This window comes from Coenobita brevimanus, chromosome 27, assembly GCF_032717465.1.
Source record: "Coenobita brevimanus isolate Jiangsu-jjx chromosome 27, ASM3271746v2, whole genome shotgun sequence".
NCBI lineage: Eukaryota > Metazoa > Arthropoda > Malacostraca > Decapoda > Coenobitidae > Coenobita > Coenobita brevimanus.
The window spans coordinates 16,162,128-16,186,375 of NC_136980.1; the positions used below are offsets into that span (position 1 = coordinate 16,162,128).

General features: G+C 42.2%; 1 protein-coding gene across 1 annotated transcript in view; it reads left to right on the plus strand.

Annotated features, from left to right (window-relative positions):
* LOC145394473 ((3R)-3-hydroxyacyl-CoA dehydrogenase-like) overlaps positions 1-24,248 on the plus strand; it is a 97,767-nt gene that overhangs the window by 26,867 nt on the left and 46,652 nt on the right. Inside the window, exon 2 of the mRNA XM_080268327.1 lies at positions 5,485-5,601. Coding sequence (XP_080124453.1) covers positions 5,485-5,601 — 117 coding nt within the window. The remainder of the gene's footprint in view (positions 1-5,484; positions 5,602-24,248) is intronic.

A 24,248-nucleotide genomic window follows, 5' to 3' on the forward strand; every position in this document is an offset into this window, starting at 1 on the left:
TATATATATATATAAAAATACAAAGAAGAATGACCCATGTATGGCATACCAGTACCATTATCTTTAAATGAAATATTAATAACTCTTACCATAATCTTAATTTTAAACTTTTTTTTTTCTTGCATGTATGCTTTCACTACAATAACCCAAGTACATGCTGTATTACAGTTAAATAATTTACTTTCAATACATTTATTCAAATATGTATACAACTTGTTTGAAATGTAATATTACTGAATAATCACTATTTACTATAAATATTATATGTATACACTATTATAATCAATATTATGTACTAATAGATTAGCATGTGTCAATGATAATTGCTGTCGGAGGTCCTTCAGCTGCGTGGACCGAGCATATGTTATGAGTCCATATTATAATTACAAATCATAATAGATAGATAGATAAATAGATAGATAGACAGCTCTATGCGAGCCTGGGAATGGGAAATGATCTTGCAAGTTACATTGAGGAAAAGCTGACGACAGATTACGAAGTAGCCAGTCAGTTAGTTGTCAGCAATTCACCTGGTGAACAAAGCCTTGTTGACCATACACACACATACACACATACTCACACACAGGCTTCTAGAACTTTCCAATCACAGGGAACACACGTGATACGACTCCTGTTTCATCAGAATTTAGGAAAGAGAGCTCAGAAGGAAGCTAGCCACAGAACAGACAGGTCGCAGGGAGAAGGGCTTACCAACTTGAGAGAGAGACAAAGAGAGCGAGACAGGGAGATAGCTCCCGGGACTCTACTTTATACATCGCTCTGTGTGAGAGACTTGTTAATATTTCCAAGACAAATAAAAATAGTTCCATACTATTCTTTACCTCTCCTTGTCATTGAATGACAAATGGGAAAGAAGATTATTTACTTACAAAGCTATTCAAGTATAACAACCGCTCGTCCACAAGTCTAATATATATAACTTCTCTACAAGTAACTACAAAGTCTTTTATGACAACTTCACTTGAACTCTAAACTGCCACAGTCAATAGTCAGAAAGTCTGACCCACTCACATTTCCCTAACCATCTCTTTACTTAATACTGCAAATACCAGCTTAAACATTCAACACTCTTCTAAGTCTCCGGGGAGGACGTCTCTCGGGGTGGCAACTATTCATTCACCGGATCAGGTTCAAAGGCCCCCTCCAGGGGTTACAAGAGCCACTCTTCTCCGCAACAGGGCTTCACCTCTTCTGCGGCCTCCTGTATCCTCTTCCCCGTGAACACATCCTCTACCACGTACACACCTCTGTCCATCAACACTTCCACTACATGATGGCGTGATGTGTGTGGATTGTTTTGTTTTGAGGGGGAAGAACCTAAGGAATTTGCTATAATGGTCCACTGAGATACACTCGTTCTTCTTGACATGTGACCCCTAATTTCCATCAACAATTCACCTTCCACCTTATTCCTCCTCTCACCAGACCAAACCATGAAATACATAAGTTGTGTTTCCATCCCGGTATTCATTCTATTATTGCTGAAGAATAATTTCGCTCATCCCTTATGAGCATTAAAGATTACTAATTCTAGAAATATCACGAGATTAAGTGGGCCTCCAGTGTACTGTTATTGTGGGATTCAATCTCGATTCATTTGTTACCTGTAACAATATCTATCCATCAACAGTATCTTTTCCCACAACAATATCTTATCCCACTGCTGCCACTAGTGTAATGAGGGAAATTTAGAGCCACCAGTGTAATGATGACAATTAGTCACCAGTGTAACGATCAGAATTTTAGAGATCATGGGGAAATAGGGCAGCCTGATAATATTTGAGAATTTTAGGGATTATGGGAAATGGGGTAGCGTGATATTATCTGAGAGTACGTGAGCAGTTTAGATAGTAGCACCCTTTGCAGGCCACTCAATCTCGTCTGTGTCACTCCTTAGAGGAGAGCATAATTTAAACCCAAAATAACTTAACCTAAGATTTACTAAGCTTTAACCTGCCCCATCCAGACCACTTTTCCACCACTGACTCCCCCCAATACCAACCATTTTTTTTTTTTTTTTTTGGCTCAAACCTCTGCTTTTGGTGAGAAACATCGAAAATTCATAGAGAAATTGCTCACCTGAGGTTTAAAATACTCGATACAGGTAGGAGTACCTCCTTACCTTGCTGGGTTTTTTAACAGGCTGGCACCAAGGAAAACGAGTTCTATTGGAGGATAACTATTTCACACGACTCATAAACGGTATCTATTTATTTACTTGGTACGAATTTATATGTAGTATGAGAGTATATTGGTTTTCAAGCAGTAATATAGGCATTATAAGCATTGTTTCACTCACTAACTCATCACCATACCTGACCTTTTTTTGCCACATTACCTGATCATCATTTCTGACTGTTTCTTCCTCTAATGCTATGTAAAGTTTGTCCTCCACATTGTCATTGATTGGGGAATCACTCTGGCCCTGAATTTCGTACCGTGGCATGACATGGCTTTACTGGCCAGGTCACTGATAACAGGTGAATTGCTGAGACAATGGTGTGCAGGGGGGGGAGGAGGTCATGCTGGGTAAGGCATTGTCCCTGCCTGGCATCTTGTAGAGGAAGGTGTCACGTCTATACGTACCAAAAATCACTCGCAAAATTGAAAATTGTGCAAATTAGGGACCTTGCAATTGATTCGTGTTTATGTACGTCGACGGGATTGGCAGTGACAAAACGTGTGAACATTAAGAACGTCGACGGGACGCCACGGGTTAAGAACAGAAAGACAGATTACACTTCGAACTGTGAATGAAACAAAGCAAACAAAAGATAATTAGAATATGTACGTACAGAATTATGAATCTTTACAACTTGAAATTAATACTCAAAGAATACTGATACACCTGGATATATTAATCCTGTGGTCTCATTTGGACTCTCTGGGAAGAAACCTAAGCACTTTGATTGCATGAACTAAGAAAAAGGAGAGGGTGTGTGAATTAGTGTTAAAGGTTAGGTAGTGGGTTGAACACACGATCTGTGAATGATGGAGAGAGGAACGGCGATCTCATTATTCTGTACAAGTAGGATTAGAGGAAATATCACCAATTTAACTCACTAATGTATATGAGGGCACTCATTACATGGGGAGAAAGGGTAGGGAGGGCGGGTATGAGAGTTCGAGCACTAACCAGTGAACGATGGTGAAAGGAACAGCGATCTCATTGTTTAGCACCACTCTCTACCTTTTTATACTCATCCATTACAGTATTCAGAAATCAGCTAAAACTTTAACTGATTACTTTGTAACATTATTGCTTCTACTACGCTCTGCTGAAGAATATGAAGAATACGTTTGCATGCGACATATATAGGAAAAATTATTTAGGATGTTTAAATTATTTTTTTTTTATAGGCATACAGGAACTTTAATTATCTATCTATCTATTGCCAGACGTTTCAAACCCGTTTGGGGTGGCCACAAACAAATCGCCTCCACGTCGTCCTGTCCCCAGCCATTTCACTGCCCTGCTCCTAACTCACACCCCCCTCTCTCATATACCTCTCCACCTCATCCCTCCATCTCATCTTCGGCCTCCCCCTCCCTCTTCCCCCCTCCACCTCACTCACATACACTCTCTTCGTCAGTCTTTCACCCTCCATCCTCTCCACATGGCCAAACCACCTCAGTGTGTTCCTCATAACGCTTCGTATCACATCCACATCCACACCACAACGCTCCTTTATATCCTCATTCATCAGCCTGTCTCTCCATGTGACTCCACAGGCTCCTCGTAAATAACTCATTTCCACTGCTCTCACTCTTGACTTGTGTCCTTCCAACAACGTCCAAGCTTCACTTCCATACGTTGGAGTTGGTATCACAATACTGTCATGTAGTAACTTTTTCACTTCCATGCTCATTTCCCTGTTTCTTATCACTGCTTTCAAAGAACCAGCAACCTTTCTTCCCTGCTGTACCCTTTCAAGCACTTCACCCTCCAAACCTCCATCCTTACTCATCACACTACCCAAGTACTTAAATGTACTCACATTTTCCAATTCCTCACCATCCAACCTCACTGTACATTCACTGACTTCACCTCTCTCAAAGACCATCACTTTAATTATAACGAAACCAAATCAATTAGAAATCCAAACAACTTATTTCCATGCCAGTTTCACGTGCCTATGTGACTGACAACACAACGACAATAATATGAATTTCGTGCTTCACAAATGACTATCATCAACAATAATATCTCAGATAACTCTCAGTTCTCCACTGCATAGTTCAAAAGGCGAATACTATTAACTTCAGCATGTAAATCTCTAGATCAGAGTATGAAGTGAGACATCCGCGATTATTAACCCCTACTAAAATTTCCGCAGTTACAGGCCTTTGTCAATAACGGCTGGTACATATGTAATAAAAGTTAATCATATTCACACCAATACTTGACTTAGTACTATCAATAACAGAATCATGCTCGCATTACGAATATCAACTAAGACTAAACTTAAATTCAGGACTTAACGGCTGAATTATGAACTGCACGAATCATATATCAATACCTAAGCTTAAAATTACACTTACAATACTAACTTAAACTATGCTTAAAATTATGGCACTACATCTGGTCCTGCAGTACCAGGTGGTCCCATGGAGTTTGTATGCAGGGTAGTGATACCCTGTATATGGATGCTTGTATAAATGCAGAAATAACTAGAAGCCATCTAACAATGATCTCACCACCTGCGTGGACAAAATGTTTTTCCTTGGCACATAATTTTACACCTCCATTTTTAATTTGGCTCAAATTCAAGATGCAAAACACACAAACAAAGCCAGCTAGCCAGTCTCACAGCTGAAATCATTACCACTCCACTCGCTTCGCGATGCAGGTGATAAGCGAGCTGAGTGGTAATGTTTTCAGTTGTGAGGTTGGCTGGCTGGCTTTGTTTATGAGTGGGTAAGCAAGATATCTCATGAACGGCTGAGCTATCAACATGAACCTTTCAGGGTGTCAAGATATGGCCAAAATCTTGGACGAGTTAAAAAATGGGCTCTCGGGGTAAAGCCCAAGGTCACCAAAGGCCAACTAATAGACCTTTGGCAGCCATCGATTCTCATTATGATTAATTCTGTGACTTTGAGCAATGACCTTCAAAACCCAGTGATCGTTGGAACTCAACAGTCTTCTCAAAGTACTGTGTGAGAGTTTGATATTTTTTAAAATAAAAACGTAGAGTGATACTGTCCGCCATTGTATATAAAAACTGTAGTGTGAAAAGGAAAACTATACTACTCAAGAAGTACCAGCTTACTGACTGACAGTACTGTACAGCAAGCAAAGGGCACTGAGCAAGAGATAGAGAGAGAGAGAGAGAGAGTGAGCACCGGGTACTGACTGACTGAGAAAATTTTTCAGTGAGATAGCAGAGCACCCACTACAGATAATGATTTATATTTAATGAGTAAACTTTACCTTAAATTGATTATTGCCTGTCACTTCAGGCGGCGGGAGCGGCATTGGGCGTGCATGCTGTCAGGTGCTGGCCAGGGAGGGCGCCCAGGTGGTGGTCACTGATATCAACCTTCAGGCAGCCAAACACACCCTCACTCTACTGCCTGGTGAGTCACTCTCCTGCCTGGTGAGTCACTTGAGTCACTCTCTTGCCTGGTGAGTCACTCTCCTGTCTGGTGAGTCACTCTCCTGCTTGGTGAGTCACTCTCCTGCCTGGTGAGTCACTCCCATGCCTGGTGAGTCATTCTACTACCTGGTGAGTCACTTTACTGCCTGGTGAGTCTCTCTCCTGTCCATTGCGTCACAGACTAGCCAGAGGTAAAGTTATGTTTGCATGATGCGCCGTTGTGTTCAGTGTAATACCAACGAGAAAATGGTCAGTATAAGAAAAATTCTGCTGACATCTCTCTCTCTCTCTCTCTCTCTCTCTCTCTCTCTCTTCATCGATCAAACTATCAATATAAACAAATATATGAATAAACAAATTTTATTTATAGATAAATAGATAGATATAGATATAGATAGATAGATAGATATAGATATAGAGAGATAGATAGATAGAGATAAAGATAGATAGATAGATATAGATATAGATAGTTAGATGGCTTGGGATAATGGTGGAATTCCAGAAGAGTGGAAAAATGGAGTGATTATAAAAATACCAAAAAAGGGAGATTTAAGTGTGTGTGGCAATTGGAGGGGGATAACTTTGACACCTGTAGTTGCAAAAGTCTTTTCCAAAATCTTGTTGAACAGAATAGAGCCAGTAACTGATAACATTTTAAGAGAAGAACAAGCGGGATTTAGAAAGGGTCGAGGTTGTAATGATCAGATTTTTATTGTAAGGCATCTAATGCAACAAGCTAATGTGATGAAAATGCCACTTAGTATGTGTCTTGTGGATTTTGAAAAGGCGTTTGATAGTGTTTCACGTGGAGCTATGTTGAAAATTATGAGATTCTATGGTATACCAGAAAAGTTTATAAATATTATTAGACGCCTGCATGAAGATACTTTTTGTAAGGTAATGGTGGGTGGTTCTTTGAGTGATCCATTTCAAGTTAGGTCAGGAGTGATTCAAGGAGGAGTTCTTTCGCCCTTGTTGTTTGTTTTGGTTATGGATTATGTTATGAAAAAGGTTGTAAGGAGAACAGGTGCAGGAATTAACTGGAAAGAAAATAAAAAGCTGATGGATTTGGACTATGCTGATGATATTGTACTGATTTGCGGAAGTATTTACGAGATGAAGAGGGTGCTTGATTGTCTGGTGGAGAAAGGAGAAAAAGTGGGATTGGTAATAAATTGTGGAAAGACTGAAATTATTAATATGAACTTGGAGAACCAAATCGATTGTGTAATTGGGAATAATGTGGTGAAGAATGTAGAAAACTTTAAATATCTGGGAACGATTGTATCATCTAATGGATCATTAAACAATGAAATTGAGGAGAGGATTAGACAGGCTTGGAGAGCTGTTGGAATATTGAAATCTGTTTGGAATAATAATATGCTTTCGGTACATACTAAAGTGAAAATTTACAAGTCCATGGTTAGACCAATTTTAATTTACGGGCATGAGTCATGGTACAGTACAATTGCAACGGATCAGAAAGTATTAGGATTTGAGAATAAAATACTGAGATGGTTTCTTTGGGTAAAGTGGCAAGACAGAGTTACAAATGCAAGGGTAAGGGATACCTGAACGAGATGGCAAGAGACAAATATTGGTGGAGAGAGTTAATTGAGGCCCTATGCATCCCGTGGGGTGCCACAGGTAATGATTGATTGATTGATTGATTTACCTAAAGAGAGAGAGAGAGAGAGAGAGAGAGAGAGAGTAAATTAACCTGTTGTCTCTGGAAGGAGGTATAGAGAATTAGACAGTGTTATGCTGGCGCAATCCTAGTTCCTTTGGGTTCTTCTTAGCAGGAGGAGTACACACAACACACTTCCAGTACACCCTAGCAGCACAAGGTAGACACACAAACTCAGGATGGCTATACTACAGATTTATTATATTTCTTAACTCCTGATAGAACCCTGATAGGTGAAGTTGATGGCATAAGACAAAAGGAGGTAAATGGTCGATGGGGGTGTGGGGTCTCAGTCTAAGGGTCTAAAGGAAGGCTGTCCCGTCGTACTGGAGGTCGCCACCAGGACTATGCACTGGAAAGCGAGGGGGCTTGGGGGGTGAGGCTAAAGATATAAAAACACAGATGCAGCACAGGGAGGCAAAACATGCATCTGCTTTGCCGCCATGTTGGAAAGGTCGATTGCACGTCGTCCGCCATGGTCTACTCTACAATTGTACCACCTTTATCTTCTCTGAAGTGTCACAGTTACACTAACAAGCGAACAATTGGCACCAGACAACAATTTCATGGGTAAGTATATACACTTTGTGCTATAAAATCAATACAAGCGTCATACAGCCCTGCATTGCTCAGACTGATGCATGCAGACGTGCAGTACTTCCACACTGAGTTTAGTTATAATATAAACAAACTAGTCATTGTGAATAACAGGTAACCTTATATAACGTCTGACAGTATCACAATGCATTAAATCCCTTTTTCACTATGGTAATCACCGTACAGTTCTCAGATTCTTATGTAATGAGCCACGTAGGATGAAGGTCAAGAAAGCTCTCACCACCTCACTATCGTTTGTTCTTGCAGTTTTTTGTTGGGATGGCATTGTGTATGCATTATGCAAGCAAAATCAGAGTATGGTGAATATGTTAGAAATGTATTTACTCCAGAAAAGAAACTTTGGGTCACAGTAGTGTATTTTCTGGTGAAATGACTACCCTAAAACGACCAAACCATCTATGAACCTAACAATCTCAGAGGTTCCGCATTTCCAAGGTCATTTGGGGACATGTAGTTCTATGTATATTTCAGTTCATAAGATTCTAGCTATTAAAAATTCAAGTCTTTAAAATCTCAGTGAAACTTTCTGCAAAAATTTTCACTGCCCACCTCCCCTCCCAAAAAAACTGTCTGGGAATTATCTTCCCAAGTTCTGATACTTCTTGCACCTTTGTTTTCCCTTATAATCTGATATATTATTCATGATACTGCCACACTAATTGAGTGGCAAGGGCTTTCTTGAATTTAACAGTTTTCACTGGGTGTTTCCTTGCTTCATGTCCTTGTAAGCTGTAAACTGTAACACTCCCTGAATTTCGTTACACACACACACACACACACACACACACACACACACACACACAATTATCTATCTCTATCTATATACCTAGGCTGCTTCCCCCAAGGAAAGGGAGGTAGCCGAGACAGGACGACTCACTCTCCATTTACTCATCCATTCAAACACATTCATTCGCATCTTAGCCCCAAAAGGGAGAACGGACAGATCCTCACCGCACCACACCGCACAAGGGTCAACTGCGCAATGCAATCAGTGACATCCGCAGCAGGGCACGACAGCAGAACTGGTTTACCCCTGCCACATCATAACAGACCCATCCCCTTACCCGCACCTGACCTGACTAGCTGATCAGACCAAATGCGGGAGAATATCCCCTCAGGGCTGCGTCATCACTTATTAATTCACAATTTCTCTCCATTTATTTCTGTCACGCACAGCCACTCTTCCTTGCTCAACAGACATCCCTCTCACATCCAGCGCTCTCTTCACACTGTCCATCCATCCTATTCGTGGTCTTCCTCTCAGCCTTACACCTCTCACATCAGATTTAGTTATCTTTTTCACCAATCGCTCAATATCCATTCTCTCCATATGCCCAAACCATTGCAACACCCTCTGCTCAACTCTACCAGCCATCTCCCGAACAACTCCAGTTCTCCTTCTCACTTCATCATTTCGCACTCGATCCATACGCGTCACTCCACACATACTCCTCAGACATCTCATCTCCATTACATTCAAACTTTTCCTCTCTGCTACACCCATATTCCATGTTTCAGCCCCATATAATGCAGTCGGTACCACAACACCCTCATACAGCCTTCTCTTTACATCTATTCTAAGCAAACGACATTTAAACACTTTTTTCATTCCTCCCAGCACCTTTCCTACTTCATTTATTCTAAACTTCACTTCTGCATCTATTCTTCCATCCACAGCAACATGTGACCCTAGATATTTAAAACAATCTACCTCCTCAAGCAACTCACCATTCAAAACTATATTCATCCTCCTACCATCTATCAACCTCGTACACTTCATCCTTTACTCTTATTCTCATTTACTTTCAATTTCCTCCTTTCACACACCCTTCCAAACTCCTCTACCAACTGTCTCAATCTCTCCTCTGAATCAGTCACCAGTACAGTATCATCTGCAAACAGCAGCTGCTTCAGATTCCACTCTCCTCCATCAACATTTACCAGACTCAGACCACCTAAAACTCTTGCATTCACCTCCCTTACAACACCATCCATGTAAATATTAAACAACCAAGGCGACATCACACATCCCTGTCGCAGCCCCATTCTCACGGGAAACCAATCACTCACAGCATTTCCCACTCTTACACACGCTCTACTATTTACATAAAAACTTTTCACCCCTTTTAGTAACCTACCATCAAGTCCATACAATCTTAAAACAGCCCACAAAGCCTCCCTATCAATTCTATCATACGCTTTCTCTAAATCCATAAATGCCCAAAACACATCCTTGCCTTTCGCTAAATACTTTTCACACACTTGTCTCACAGCAAACACCTGATCAACGCATCCCCTCCCTCTCCTAAAGCCACACTGCTCATCACTAATCACTCCCTCTGTACCCTCTCTAACTCTCATAATTAACACTCTACCATACACCTTACCTACAACACTCAACAGACTTATACCCCTAAAGCTAGTACATTCATACTTACCACCCTTGCCTTTATACAACGGGACCACACAAGCACTTGCCCAGTCAATTGGCACCATACCTTTCTCAAAGCACATATTCAACAATCTTACTAACCAGTCAACAATAGTCACTCCACCACCCTTCAGGCATTCCACAGCACACCCATCCATACCTGCAGCTTTCCCTGTTTTCATCTCCTTTACTGCTTTCTCCACTTCCTCCTTCGTGATCAAAGAATCATTCAACTCTCCCAACACATTTATTCCTTGCACCCTTCCATCCGCCACAATCTCAGCCACCCTTTCCTCCTCTACATTTAACAATCTTTCAAAATACTCTGCCCATCTCTTCCTTACTGCATCCATGTCAATTAACATCCTTCCATCCTCTGCTTTTACTCGTTCTTCCTTCCCAGATTCTCCCTTTCGCACAATTTTCACCTCCTTCCATCTGCTGCCACTTTAGCATCACGCACAGCCCTTCTCGCTCTATTCCTCTTTTCCTTATACCTTTCATATCACATCTCATCCTTCCTCTGCAGCCACACTTCATATGCACGTCTTTTCTCAGCCACAGCCATACTTACTTCCTCGCACCACCATTCACTTCCTTTTCTTACACCACCACTCACATGTCTCACACCACACACCTCTTCTGCATGCCCCACCACAGCACTCTTAAACAACTGCCATTCCTCCTCCATGCTGCCATTTTCCCGATCTTTCATTGCGTTCCACTCATCTTTCAATTTCTCCTGATACTCTATCTTTTTGTCTCTTTTATCCAACTCACTCACTTTCAAAACCTCCCTGCCACACCTAACCCTCCTAGCTCTCATCCATCTCTTACCTACTCTTAACTTTCCCTCCACCAGGTAGTGGTCAGACATACCTCCACCCTCCCCTCTCAGAACTCTCACATCCAACAATCTTCCTATTACATTCCTAGACACAACCACATAGTCCATCAAGGCTCTGACAACAACCCTTCCACCCTCCTGTCTCACCCATGTATACTTATAAATATCTTTCTTCTCAAACAGCATACTTCCAATCACCATCTCTCGCTCAACACACATCGCTATCATTCGTTCCCCATTTTCATTTCTTCCAGGCACACCATGCATACCAACTACGCCTTCAACTGCTACATTTCCCACTCTAGCATTCAGATCTCCCATCATTACCACATTCACATTCGCTCCAAAACTCTGCAGACACTCATCAACATCATTCCAGAAAGACTCCCTCTCTTGTTCATCCCTTTCACTACCAGGCCCATATGCACTCACAAACACCCACAACTCACGTTCAAATTTCGCTTTCACCCACATCAGTCTCGATGACACCTCCTTCCATTCAATCACACATTGCTGTACTTCCGGACTCACTAACAAGGCCACACCTTCTCTTGTCCTTCCTCTATCAACACCTGACAATCTTCCATTTACACTTCCAAACATAGATTACCCCTTCCCTTTCATATTCGTTTCACTCAAAGCTAACACATCCAACTTTCTTCTCACAAACATTCTCCCAATCTCCTCCCTTTTAGCCTCAATCGTACTACATCCACGCACGTTCATAGACCCAATCTTCAGGGTACGGGGATAACTCCATCCCCCATCCCTTTCTCTGGCCTGTCTCTTTTTAGGAACTACAATTATATATATATATATATATATATATATATATATATATATATATATATATATATATATATATATATATATATATATATATATATATATATATATATTTTCTTCATATTATTCATAAATAAATAGTATAGTCCATATTTTTATTGTGGTGGCATATAATTTTCATATGTTCACAATCTTTCTTATATTTCTTTATCAAACACCATTTCAATTATATCATTCAACTTCCTGAACATGTTAGGTTTGTCATGAGTCACAGTATGTTGCAGGCAGATTTTAGCATTAAATTCTATGCAGTTGGCTCAGAAGCACATGTTGCATGTTGTTGTTAATGTTAATAGCTTTGTTGATGTGCTTGTTGCAAACACGAGCCAGGTAAGAAAAGGTGCATTTAATATTACTTTAGAATATTTTATGAGCTTTAAAATAAGCCGCCACATAAGGCAATCCATGCAATATTAAGAATGTTATGGACAGAAAACGTCAACATCTGCTCCCTTTGGCCACTGATTCCCAGCGTTATTTTCAGTCCGACGACCTTGCCAATATGGCGGCGCTATTGACGTACATCGGCCCTATGCAGTAGAGTGCGATGCGGCATCTATGTTTGTGTGTGTATTCGTTTTCGTTTTCGTTTTTAAAGGCTCCAACATGCTTGCTTGTGTCGGCCTTGGTCACCTAATGGCGGCTCTCCACGCTGCACGATCCATTGCAGCCTCCCTGTTCAGTCCCTTAATCCTGAGGTCACACTTAATGACCTCGTCCCATGTCTTGATCGGTCTACCCCTCATAACCCCACCCCCAATATTAACACTTCTCACCTTCCTCACCCAATTATCATCCCCCCTCCTCTCCACATGTCCAGACCATCTCAATTTACCTCTCCTCATCACAACACCAATACACTCCAGTCCCAACATACCTCTCAACTCTTCCATCGTAAACCCAGCCCCTCCAGACTTGGATGCAGGGACGCACTGCACATCCACCTAATCATTGTCATTTGTGTTCATCTGAGCCGGTGAATATCTTCCTCCTTCACTGCCCAGGTCTCACTACCATACAGCATTACACTCCTAACACATCCTGCATACAAAGACTCCTTAGCACGTAGGGAGAGTCCTCTCAAAGTCAGGAGAGGTATGAGCTCCCTGAACTAATCTCTCTCTCTCTCTCTCTCTCTCTCTCTCTCTCTCTCTCTCTATTGATATTGATATACAGTATATATATGAGGCAAGAGAATGCCCATGCACCACCTTGTAGAAAATTGAGATAATGCTATCCCACTGTCCCTCAGAGTATGTACTTTCATGTGGACTTGGTGGATGTGATGTATGACCCAAGAAATAAGAGCGAAAACCCACAGAGAAAACATTGGGTTTACATCGCCACCCTTTATCAAGCGCTTTTCGCCACTATGTTGTATTTTTTATTGCAGCAACCACTGTATTCATAAATAAGATTATTAATGTAAAACATCATTATTCCTAGTATTATTGGTGTTATTTTGTTTGTTATTGCATGTAATAGATGTAAAGTGTCTATTGTTCCATAAAAACACAAAACAACGAGGACAAGGTGAAAAAAAATGCTATGTATTGATAATTTTTTTTTAAAATTTATAAAACTTACTTTTTATGACAACCAGGCAAATTCATAACCAACCACTCTACAGACATTCTACTTCATCTTACAACATTAAGGAACTCACTAGCTATTGGCCTGCGGTACTAGTTTATGCATAAAAGTAGTAGCATTGTATGCTAGTATGTCGATTTGTGTGTGTGTGTGTGTTTTTTCCGGGTAAAAACAATAGTACTTTTACTAAAAAGTTTTTTGATAAAGTAGAGGCAGTCAGCTTTAAAATGATGTAAACTCCATTATCCTAGGTATAATAGTTTTGGCGGTATCGTTCTTCAAAGTTGTAAAAACTTTAAACGCGATTTCTGCCACTATTAAAAAATGGCGCATGGGTATGTATGTATGTATGTATCTATCTATCTATATGGAAATGAATGGATCTTGAATTTCTATCTCTTTTATTTTTTATTTTTATCTTGGAAGGAACAGTTTGCAGGCTTCTGACCTTTGGTTCCTTCTTCCTTGCATATATATATATATATATATATATATATATATATATATATATATATATATATATATATATATATATATATATATATATATCTCTATATATATATATATATATATATATATATATATATATATATATATATATATATATATTGTTATTGTTACATAGCCTATAATTTCATCATCCTTTGTGTAATTTTAGCGCACAGTATGCTGCATGTTTGATCACGAGCGTGTTCTGCCTCAGTCCCCCCCTTCTACCGTTATAGTAGAGTAAGTCGTTCTTTCTGTTGTTCAGAGCGGGATTGTCAACTCTTTGTCCCCATGGCTTCATTTGCGCGTCCTTCTTACAAGTTGTATCAAGCTCTGCTGGCCCCTATATAATGAGCTCAGTCTCTGCATCATTGCCACTTAGATCTACTCCTCATTTTGTTCACATCTCTGTCCTCCCCCGTACGTTTATTATTGTGAGTACTCAGGATGTCTCCAACCATCTAGCAGCTGTGTAATTTGAGTATAAGTGATATTGCATTTTGTTCTTGTACTGTGTAGCATAGGGTTAATTCTTAGGCCTAGTGAGTTTTTTTTTGTGATTTATGTAAGGGTTCTTTTTGTCAGTCATTTTTGATAATATTTTGTATCTGTAATAATTTACCTTGCATTAACTGAGCATTACCCAGTGTATTTTCATTTTATCAGGGCTGACTTAGATAAATTTACTCTTGCTAATTTCGTGTTAATAGAGGCTATTGCAGTTAACCATATGTTTAACCTATTTTTTGCCATTGCATTGTCCTTATGAGTCCTGAATGTTTTGTTGTTAGTTTGAGCATTAAACTTTAACTTGGAATTTTGCCTAACACTTTTATTTTGAACCTGGACCTTTACGGAACAGTAGTGATTATTAGTATTCTCACTTAAAGTGTATATTATCTTTCTCTGTTCCGTAACATAAATTTGGCGACCTCTTATCAGGATATTCAGGATATTATCATAAGGATATTGCTTGATATTTTGTGACTGTTACTTATTCATGATGTCTACTATTACTACACTTGATGAAGCCAAGGATTTTTTGTCAAATGTGCAAACAGTGTGTGATGTAGAAAACAGAACAAAGAATGAACTTAAGCTTGTTGCTCAACAATTGGGAATTGCAGTTCACTCTCATTCTAAAGATCAAATTGTTGGCATTATTAATAAAAGCTTGTTTAATATAACTCCTCCAAATGAGCAAACGCAGATTGAATTAGCTAAATTACAGCTAGCCCTGCAGGAGGCTTGTGTTAAGGAGGCTGAATTTCAAGCACGTGCTAAGGAGGCGGAGTCTCAGGCTAAGCAGGCGGAGTCTCAGGCTCGTATTCAGGAGGCTGAATTTCAGGCAAATGCTAAGGAGGCGGAGTCTCAGGCTCGTATTCAGGAGGCACAGATACAGGCACAAATTGAACTTGCCAGGATTCAGGCAGACCATGAGTATCGCATGAAACAAGGTGGAACTGGATCATCTAGCTCTGATGATTTTGATGTGGCTAAAAATATTAAACTTGTCCCTCCTTTTAATGAACCTTATTTAACAAAGTATTTTCAGTTGTTTGAGAGGGTAGCTACAGGTTTTAATTGGCCCAAAAAGTATTGGCCAGTACTCCTTCAAACTGTTCTCACCGGTAAAGCTCAAGTAACTTATGCATCTTTGCCTCAGGATCAATCTGATAATTATGATGTTCAGAGCTTGATTCTTAAGGCCTATGAGCTTGTTCCTGAAGCCTATAGAGTAAAATTTAGGACAACTTACAAGCAAGATAAGCAATCCCATGTTGAGTATGAAAAAATCAAAGAAGATCTGTTAGAGCAGTGGTTAAATTCTAAGAATGTGGATTCTGATTTTGGTAAATTTAAGCAGATGATTTTGCTGGAGGACTTCAAGAGGTGTATTAGTAAAGATGTAAGCCTATATCTTGATGAGAAAAGATTTGTCTGATGCTGCAGTTTTAGCTGATGAATATGTTCTCACTCACAAGAGATATTCTAGAGAGAAAAGGAAAGCTGAGAGTAAGTACGTTGCCTCTACTCAGAGTACAGGTAACAGGAAAGAGAATAAAGATGATGTTTCTCAGGAAGTAAATACCAGCTCCACCTCTAGATTTCAGAAAAGTAAATGTACTGATTGTAGTAAGCTTGGTCATACTACGGAGAAATGTTTCAGGAGACAGCGTGATGTAAACAAAAAGGAGTCTTTAAATATTCAGTCAATTGGTCTAGTGTCCACCCTTGAGAGTTCCCAGAATTCTTTAACTGTGTTAACTGAACCTGCTTTGAGGGGTAACTTAAATTCTCATGATGGAGCTCCTCTTTTGAGCAGTAACGTGGGTGACACTCTCAAGAGTTCATGTGCTAATTTCCAGTCTGATGGTTTTGTCAGTCCTCTGGACAGTAATGACAGGAAATCAGTTAAAATATATCGTGATACAGGTGCTTGCCAATCCCTTATGCTGACCAGTGTTCTAGGCTCTAATGTTAATTCCTCTGATGAAACTGTAATCTTACAAGTGTAGGGAATAATTACTTCTCTGTCCCTCTGTGCAGAGTGAATTTAGAGCCTGGTTTTGTTAATGGTTCCGTTATGGTTGGATTGGTTGAGACACTCCCAATGTCAGGTGTAACTTTCTTACTTGGAAATGATATTGGTGGAAGTCAAGTGTGTCCAGCTCCTCAGTTGTCTAGTGAGCCAGTGGCTGTGACCCAGGATTGTGATGTCCCTGATGTGTTCCCTGCATGTGCTGTCACTAGGGCTAAGTCTAAAGTTACTGGTGATTTAGAGGATAATGATGATGATGATGATGTTATCCTAGCTGACACTTTTCTTGCTAATTTGGACCACTCACCAGATGAGGCAGTACCCCGTAGTGTTGATAATTTGTCTCTTCAAGAGTTGGTTGAGTTGCAGGTTGCTGACCCTGAGTTGAAAGGTCTAGCTAACTCTGCTTACAGTGAAGAAGAGTCAGCCGGTGCTTCTACTTGTTATTATATAAAGTCAGGAGTACTTATGAGGAAGTGGAGACCCCCAACAGCATCATCCGACTGTGAATGGGAGGTTGTACATCAAGTTGTCATCCCTCGTGTTTGTAGGCAGGATATCATTAGAGTGGCTCATGATTCCAGTTTGGCAGGACACCTTGGAGTGAGGAAGACTGTGGCACGCATTTTGAAACACTTCTACTGGCCAGGTATCTTCAGGGATGTTTCCTGGTATTGTAAGTCTTGTCACACCTGTCAAGTTGTGGGGAAGTGTAATCAGACCGAAAAGGTTGCACCTTTAGTTCCCATTCCTCCTTTTGAGGCGCCTTTCACCCGTGTGTTGGTGGATATTGTGGGCCCTCTTCCTAAGACTTCTTCAGAATTTTCTTATGTGTTGACCCTGATTGATATGGCTACTCGTTATCCTGAAGTCATTCCACTCAGAAATATCTCAGCAAAGAACGTGGTTAAGGAAATGCTAGGGTTCTTCACAAAGTTTGGTCTGCCCAAGGAGGTACAGTCAGACCGGGGAAGTAATTTCATGTCAAATGTTTCCAAGCAGTCTCTGAAAAAGTTGGGCATCACCCAGATCACGTCTTCAGTTTACCATCCCCAGACCCAAGGAGCATTGGAGAGATATCATCAAACACTCAAATCGATGCTCAAGAAATACTGTTTGGAACATCAGAAAGACTGGGATAAAGGTCTTCCATTCGTTGTGTTTGCCGCAAGAGAATCTCCAAATGAATCACTGGGCTTCTCACCTTTTGAACTACTGTTTGGCCATGAAGTAAGAGGACCTCTTAAGCTACTCAAGGAATGCTGGCTGTCGGAGGAAGATGACGTCAACCTGCTGGAGTATGTGATGAAGTTCAAAGAACGGCTGTCCACTGCTTTACAGCTGGCGCGAGAGAATTTAGGAGCTGCTCAGGAGAAGATGAAGACTTGGTATGATAAGAAGTCCAGGTTACGCCACTTTCAGCCAGGAGATCAGGTTTTGATTCTGCTACCAGTGCATGGGCAACCTCTTCAAGCCAAGTTTAGTGGTCCTTTTTTCGTGGAGAAGAAACTCAGTGATGTCAACTATGTCATCGCCACACCGGATCATAGAAAAAAGAAGCAACTATGTCACATCAACATGCTAAAGTTATATCACAGGCGGGACGAAAATAATCCAGTCTGCACTGTAGCTGTTCCACCCGAGTCTGCAAGTGAAGCTCTCCCATGCAGGATGAGCCTGAGTGATAGTTTGGGGAAGAATCCTGATATCATGAATGATCTCCAGAATAAGCTTTCTCATCTACCTCCCGAGGAAAGGCAGGAGTTTTCGGCATTACTGCAGGAGTACCCGCAAGTGTTCCATGCTACTCCAGGAAGAACCACTGTGTTGATGCATGATGTCGATGTTGAAGATGCAAAGCCAATTAAATTGCCTCCTTACCGTGTAAACCCAGTGAAAGTTCCTCTCATCTAGAAGGAGCTTGGCTACCTGTTGGACCACAAGATGATTGAGCCGTGTCAGAGCGAGTGGAGTTCTTCTGTCACTCTAGTCCCTAAGCCAGGTGGGTCACAGCGGCTTTGCATCGACTACAGACGTGTTAATCAGATAACTAAAACAGACACTTACCCTCTCCCTCGTGTGGAATATTGCATAGACAAGATTGGAAAGGCTAGGTACATAAGTAAGTTTGATTTGTTAAAGGGATACTGGCAAGTACCTATGACTGAACGTGCTAGGGAGATCTCATGTTTTGTAACACTAGGAAAGACTCCTGCATGTTCTGTAATGCCATATACAGATTGTTTTAGAGTAATAAGAAATTTCCTTTGTAAATTTCTTTTTCTTTGTGGGGAGGTGTTACATAGCCTATGATTTCATCTTCTTTTGTGTAATTTTAACGCACAGTATGCTGCATGTTTGATCACGAGCGTGTTCTGCCTCAGTCCCCCCCTTCTACCGTTATAGTAGAGTAAGTCGTTCTTTCTGTTGTTCAGAGCGGGATTGTCAACTCTTTGTCCCCATGGCTTCATTTGCGCGTCCTTCTTACAAGTTGTATCAAGCTCTGCTGGCCCCTATATAATGAGCTCAGTCTCTGCATCATTGCCACTTAGATCTACTCCTCATTTTGCTCACATCTCTGTCCTCCCCTGTACGGTTATTATTGTGAGTACTCAGGAAGTCTCCAACCATCTAGCAGCTGTGTAATTTGAGTATAAGTGATATGGCATTTTGTTCTTGTGCTGTGTAGCATAGGGTTAATTCTTAGGCCTAGTGAGTTTTTTTTTTTTGTGATTTATGTAAGGGTTCTTTTTGTCAGTCATTTTTGATAATATTTTGTATCTGTAATAATTTATCTTGCATTAACTGAGCATTACCCAGTGTATTTTCATTATATCAGGGCTGACTTAGATAAATTTACTCTTGCTAATTTCGTGTTAATAGAGGCTATTGCAGTTAACCATATGTTTAACCTGTTTTTTGCCATTGCATTGTCCTTATGAGTCCTGAATGTTTTGTTGTTAGTTTGAGCATTAAACTTTAACTTGTAATTTTATCTAACTCTTTTATTTTGAACCTGCACCTTTACGGGACAGTCGTGATTATTAGTATTCTCACTTAAAGTGTACATTATCTTTCTCTGTTCCGTAACAATATATATATATGTATATATATATATATATATATATATATATATATATATATATATATATATATATATATATATATATATATATATATATATATACGGGCGAGGCTATGTCTGTTCGTGTGGATTTTGTCGTGTGTAGAGTAAGGTTATGATAAGGCTGGTAGGGGGAGACTACGAGTTTGGTTTTGAAAGTGAGGAATCCGATCTCTTGTTCTCTCTATGGACCTTGGGGGGACAGAACTGAGTGTATTTTGTTCCCAGAGTGGGCACACATGGAAGCTAGAAAGGGCCTGGGAAAGCCAGGACAGCAAGATCATATATTGACATCCCCAGGATCTCCTTTCCAGGTGTGGGGGAAAAGGGACTGATAGGGCGTGAGAGGGGGAGTACAGGAAGGGGATCCACTCTGAGGGTTGAGGTATCTGGCGGTAGTCGGTCTGGGTCAGGGATACGTCGTGACTAATCTCCAAAGCTGGACCATCTCTAACAAGTTCAGATGCCGAGGAGGATGAGCAGATCTCTACGGCCCTGAACTGCTTCTAGCAAGTTCAACAGAGGCATGTCAGGACTCCTTCATAGTGGAACTGCATCTAGCAAACTCAGAGGTTGAGGAAGGACGATGGGACTTCTTTGTGGCTGAACTGCATCTAGCAAGTTCAGAGGCCGAAGAGGGATGTTGGGACACCTGCGTGGCTGAACCACATCTAGCAAGTTCAGAGGCTGAGAAGGGATGGAGGAACTCCTTTGTAGGTGAACCATGTCTAGCAAGTTCAGAAGCCGAACCGCATCTAGCAAGTTCAGAGGTCAAACTGCATCTAGCAAGTTCAGTGGGTATATCACGTCTAGCCATTGTATCAGGGTCACGTCTAGCTAACCCAGTATCAGAGATGCATCAAGCCTTCCCTGTAGTGCCACTCCTAGCAAGCACTGGATCAAAGAGCTCTGGTCACTGGCAGTACTTGGGACTTGGGCTGTGATGGCGAGTGGGCTGTGACTCAGGGCTAGAGGGTCTGCCAGTGACTGTGCATGTGTGCTTCCTGTGCCCCTCTTGCTCGGACGTTTGTACTGTAGCCATCCTGGCAGTAGGACCTGACTGCCAGTGGTGGTTTTCTGTGGAGTGCTGGTTTTCTGGGGCCGTAGCTGGAGCAGGGACTTAGGTAAGTGATCTTGTCCCAGGCACTATACTACCCTCACCGTTTTTTAAGCCACATCCTCATGGCAGGAGGTTGAATACTTATTTCTCACTGGTGACTGCGGTTGGTTTGATGTTCTTCAAGGTGTGGTACCAGGCTGTTTATCGGTTGTCTGGCTTCATTGTAAGGTCCCTGACGAGGATAAGAGAGCATGGGTGAGGGTAGGTTGCAAGTACACGCAATAGGTGTTGGGGCTTTTGGATTCTCTTCGTGTGTCTGGTGTAGGGGACCTGAAGGTGTAGGGGACAATCATGGCAACGTGAGTTGGATGTGGTTGGAGAGAGGAGATGGCAGCGATGGTGTTGGCTGCAAGGGTGGCAGGAAGACGAATGGTGACCTTTGATGTGGGGTCAGGCTTGAAGTTGGGCGGTGCAGACACAGGAGTAGCAGGGGGATGGGTGTCGGTTGGAGTAGGGATTGGTGGGGTAGAATTTGTGTTTGTCAGTGACTTTATTGCATGATGTTGCTGCGCTGTGGGGTGAGTTTGGTTGGTGGTCGGGGTTGGACTGGGTGCAGGGGGTGGTGTGACAGGATTTGATGATAGTTGGGGCTATATCTATTAGGTGGTCATGTTGGTGGGCTGATCTTGTGAAGACAGGATGCGGCTTCCCTTGTTGGCCAGGTGTGAGAAGGTGGATGAGGAGCTAGTGGATGATTTAGTGCTGTGAGATGATGGATATGAAGCTGGGCAAGGTTGTGTGGATGGTTGTGGTAAGGTTGATGGTGTGCTGGGGATGGGAGATGGATGAGAATGTGAATGTGAAAGTGCACAGTGGGGTGGGGTGGTGAGTCTGGGTGGGTAGAATTGGATGAGGGGGAGGGGGGGTGAGGAGAATGGTTGTCAGTCAGGGGATTGTGGGGTGGGCAGGCTGGGTGGTGATGAGGTGGGCGATGGGTGTTAGTCAGGGGATTGTGGGGTAGACAGGCTGGGTGGTGATGATGTGGGGAACAGGCGCCGGTCAGGGGATTGTGGGATGGGAGGGCTGGGTGGTGACGATGAGGGTGAGGTTTGGGGAGATGAGGATGGCTGACTTGTTGCCATATTGGGTGGAGATGGGAGGGGATAGAAGTTCAGGGGGGACGTGGGGATCACTAGATAATGGGTTGGGAGAAGCTGAACAACTGTGGTTGTGGACGACTTGGAGTGATCGAAGATAGCGTTTTGGTTTCTTTGATCTCGGTTTTGGTTTGGTCGGTCTCGAAGGGTTTGTATCATCTGACATGTCGGTTGCGGCATACCCTAGCTTCGCCATGAAAATCAGTGATGACCTGGTAACAATTTGGCACCTTCATGATTTCAAAAGGACATAGAAACTTTGTCTGGAGTCTGTGGTTGAGGGATAATCTAGCAACCAAGACTTGTTGACCCACTTATTACGGATTGTCGGGAGTAGTTTCATCCTTCTGCAGGTCTTGGCAGTGTTGTATGTGACGGAGCCGGTTCTTGAGGTGAGAGAGTGGGTCTGGTGTGGATGGCCTGGTTGGTAGTGGCTGGGCCAAGTACCTTAACGGAATTAGCAGTGGGAACTCACCAAAAACGCATTTGTGGTGCATGATGCCATCTTTCCTATGGCAGGTGTTCATGCCTTATTGTAGGATTGTCACTTGGGAAGGCCTGTCTTCTGTGTTGAGCATGACCAGCCTGGTTCTATGTTGATTGGCGAGGCTTCAATGGCCTTTTTCTCACATGGAAATTCCCCTGAGGATGGTAAGGGGACGAGTTGGAGATGCAGTCAAATAGCTTGAATAACTATTCCCAAACTTGTCCAGAGAACTATGGGGCATTGTCAGAATGGAGTGCATGCAGAAGGCCAAAGTAGGGGAAGTACGTAATTAGGGCTTCATCGATGGCTGTGGTGGAGTGTGCCTTAGCTGGGCAGGCGATTATGAACTTGGAGTAGCCTACATGTCTACAAATGTGATGATGAATCAGATCACTGATTTGGACGGGAGAGGCCCCATCACGTCCAATGCCAGCAGCTGCCACAGTTTGGTGGCAGTAAGATGCCCCATAGTCCTGGGGTCCTGGAAATGTCTTTCCCTAAGGTGCAGGCCCTGCAGGCTTCAACTACTCGCCTGGTGACATTCGATGGCTGAGGCATACAGCAGATGTCCGTGAAAACCAGAAGCAGTTATTGCTGGCCAAGGTGGTTTGTGTTACTGAAGTGTAGATGGATCATGACGTTCTTGACCTCCATGGGGTCTATGACGTTGTGGCCTGAAGGGTATACAGGTGGTCCCCTGTATGTTCTAACTTTGTGAAGATGCTGGGAGGCATCCGCTTTGGTTTTTCTTTAGTTTCCCATTGCTGCTGTAGGGTGTTCCCTGAAACACTGCAACACATTTTCTGTGGTTCAGTGAGTGATTTGGTTCGGTAAGTGATTTCAAGGGGAGTTTCGACAAGGCATCCACGTTGGTATGGAATTTGTCCGGACAGTACACGATGTCGAAGTTGAATTCTTCCAGGGCTTCTCACCACTGGACTAAGGCAGTGTTGGTTGTGTGTGACCTCTGCATTCATTGCAGGGACTGGTGGTCCATGGTGATCATTAGTGGGGTCCCTAAGATGTATGACCAGATGTGCTTCTGTGCCCAGTCCATTCTGAGGCATTCACGTTTTGTGGCGGTGTAATTTGCTTCAGAAGGGTTCAGGGTCCTGCTTGCACAAGCAATGATATGCTCTTTCCGTTCCCTAATTTGAGTGAGGACAGCGCCAACCAGGGAGACGTTGGTATACAGCCTAAAGGTTGCATGTAATTGGAGAAGGCAACTATGGATGCTGTAGTGAGGTGGTGTTTGAGTTTTTTGAAGGCCTTGGTTCTGGGGGTAGTCCACTGGAAGGCCTCATTCTTCTTTGTCATATCATGGAGTGGCTTGGCAACAGTAGTGAAGTTCTTGATGAAGCATCTTAGTAGGAGGCCAGGTCAAGGAAGGCATGGACTCCTTTGACATTGGAAAGTAGGGTGAGCTCCGCAATGGCCTAGAGCTTGTCAGGGTCCACGGCGCCTCATGGGAGACAATATGGCCAAGGAATGTGACTGATCCTTGGGCGGGATTGCATTTTAATGCCTTAAGCCTGAGACCAGCTGCTTGAATATGGTGCAGCACTTGCCCTAAGCATTGGAGATGCACCTTCCAGGTTCATCTGAATATGATTATATCATTTAGGTAGGCCAAACAAGTTTCCCAAGTTAGCCCTTGTAGGACGAAATCCATCAACCCGAAGAAGGTGATTGGTCCATTGCAGAGGCTGAAATGGAGGACATTAAACTCATACAGTCATCTGCCGC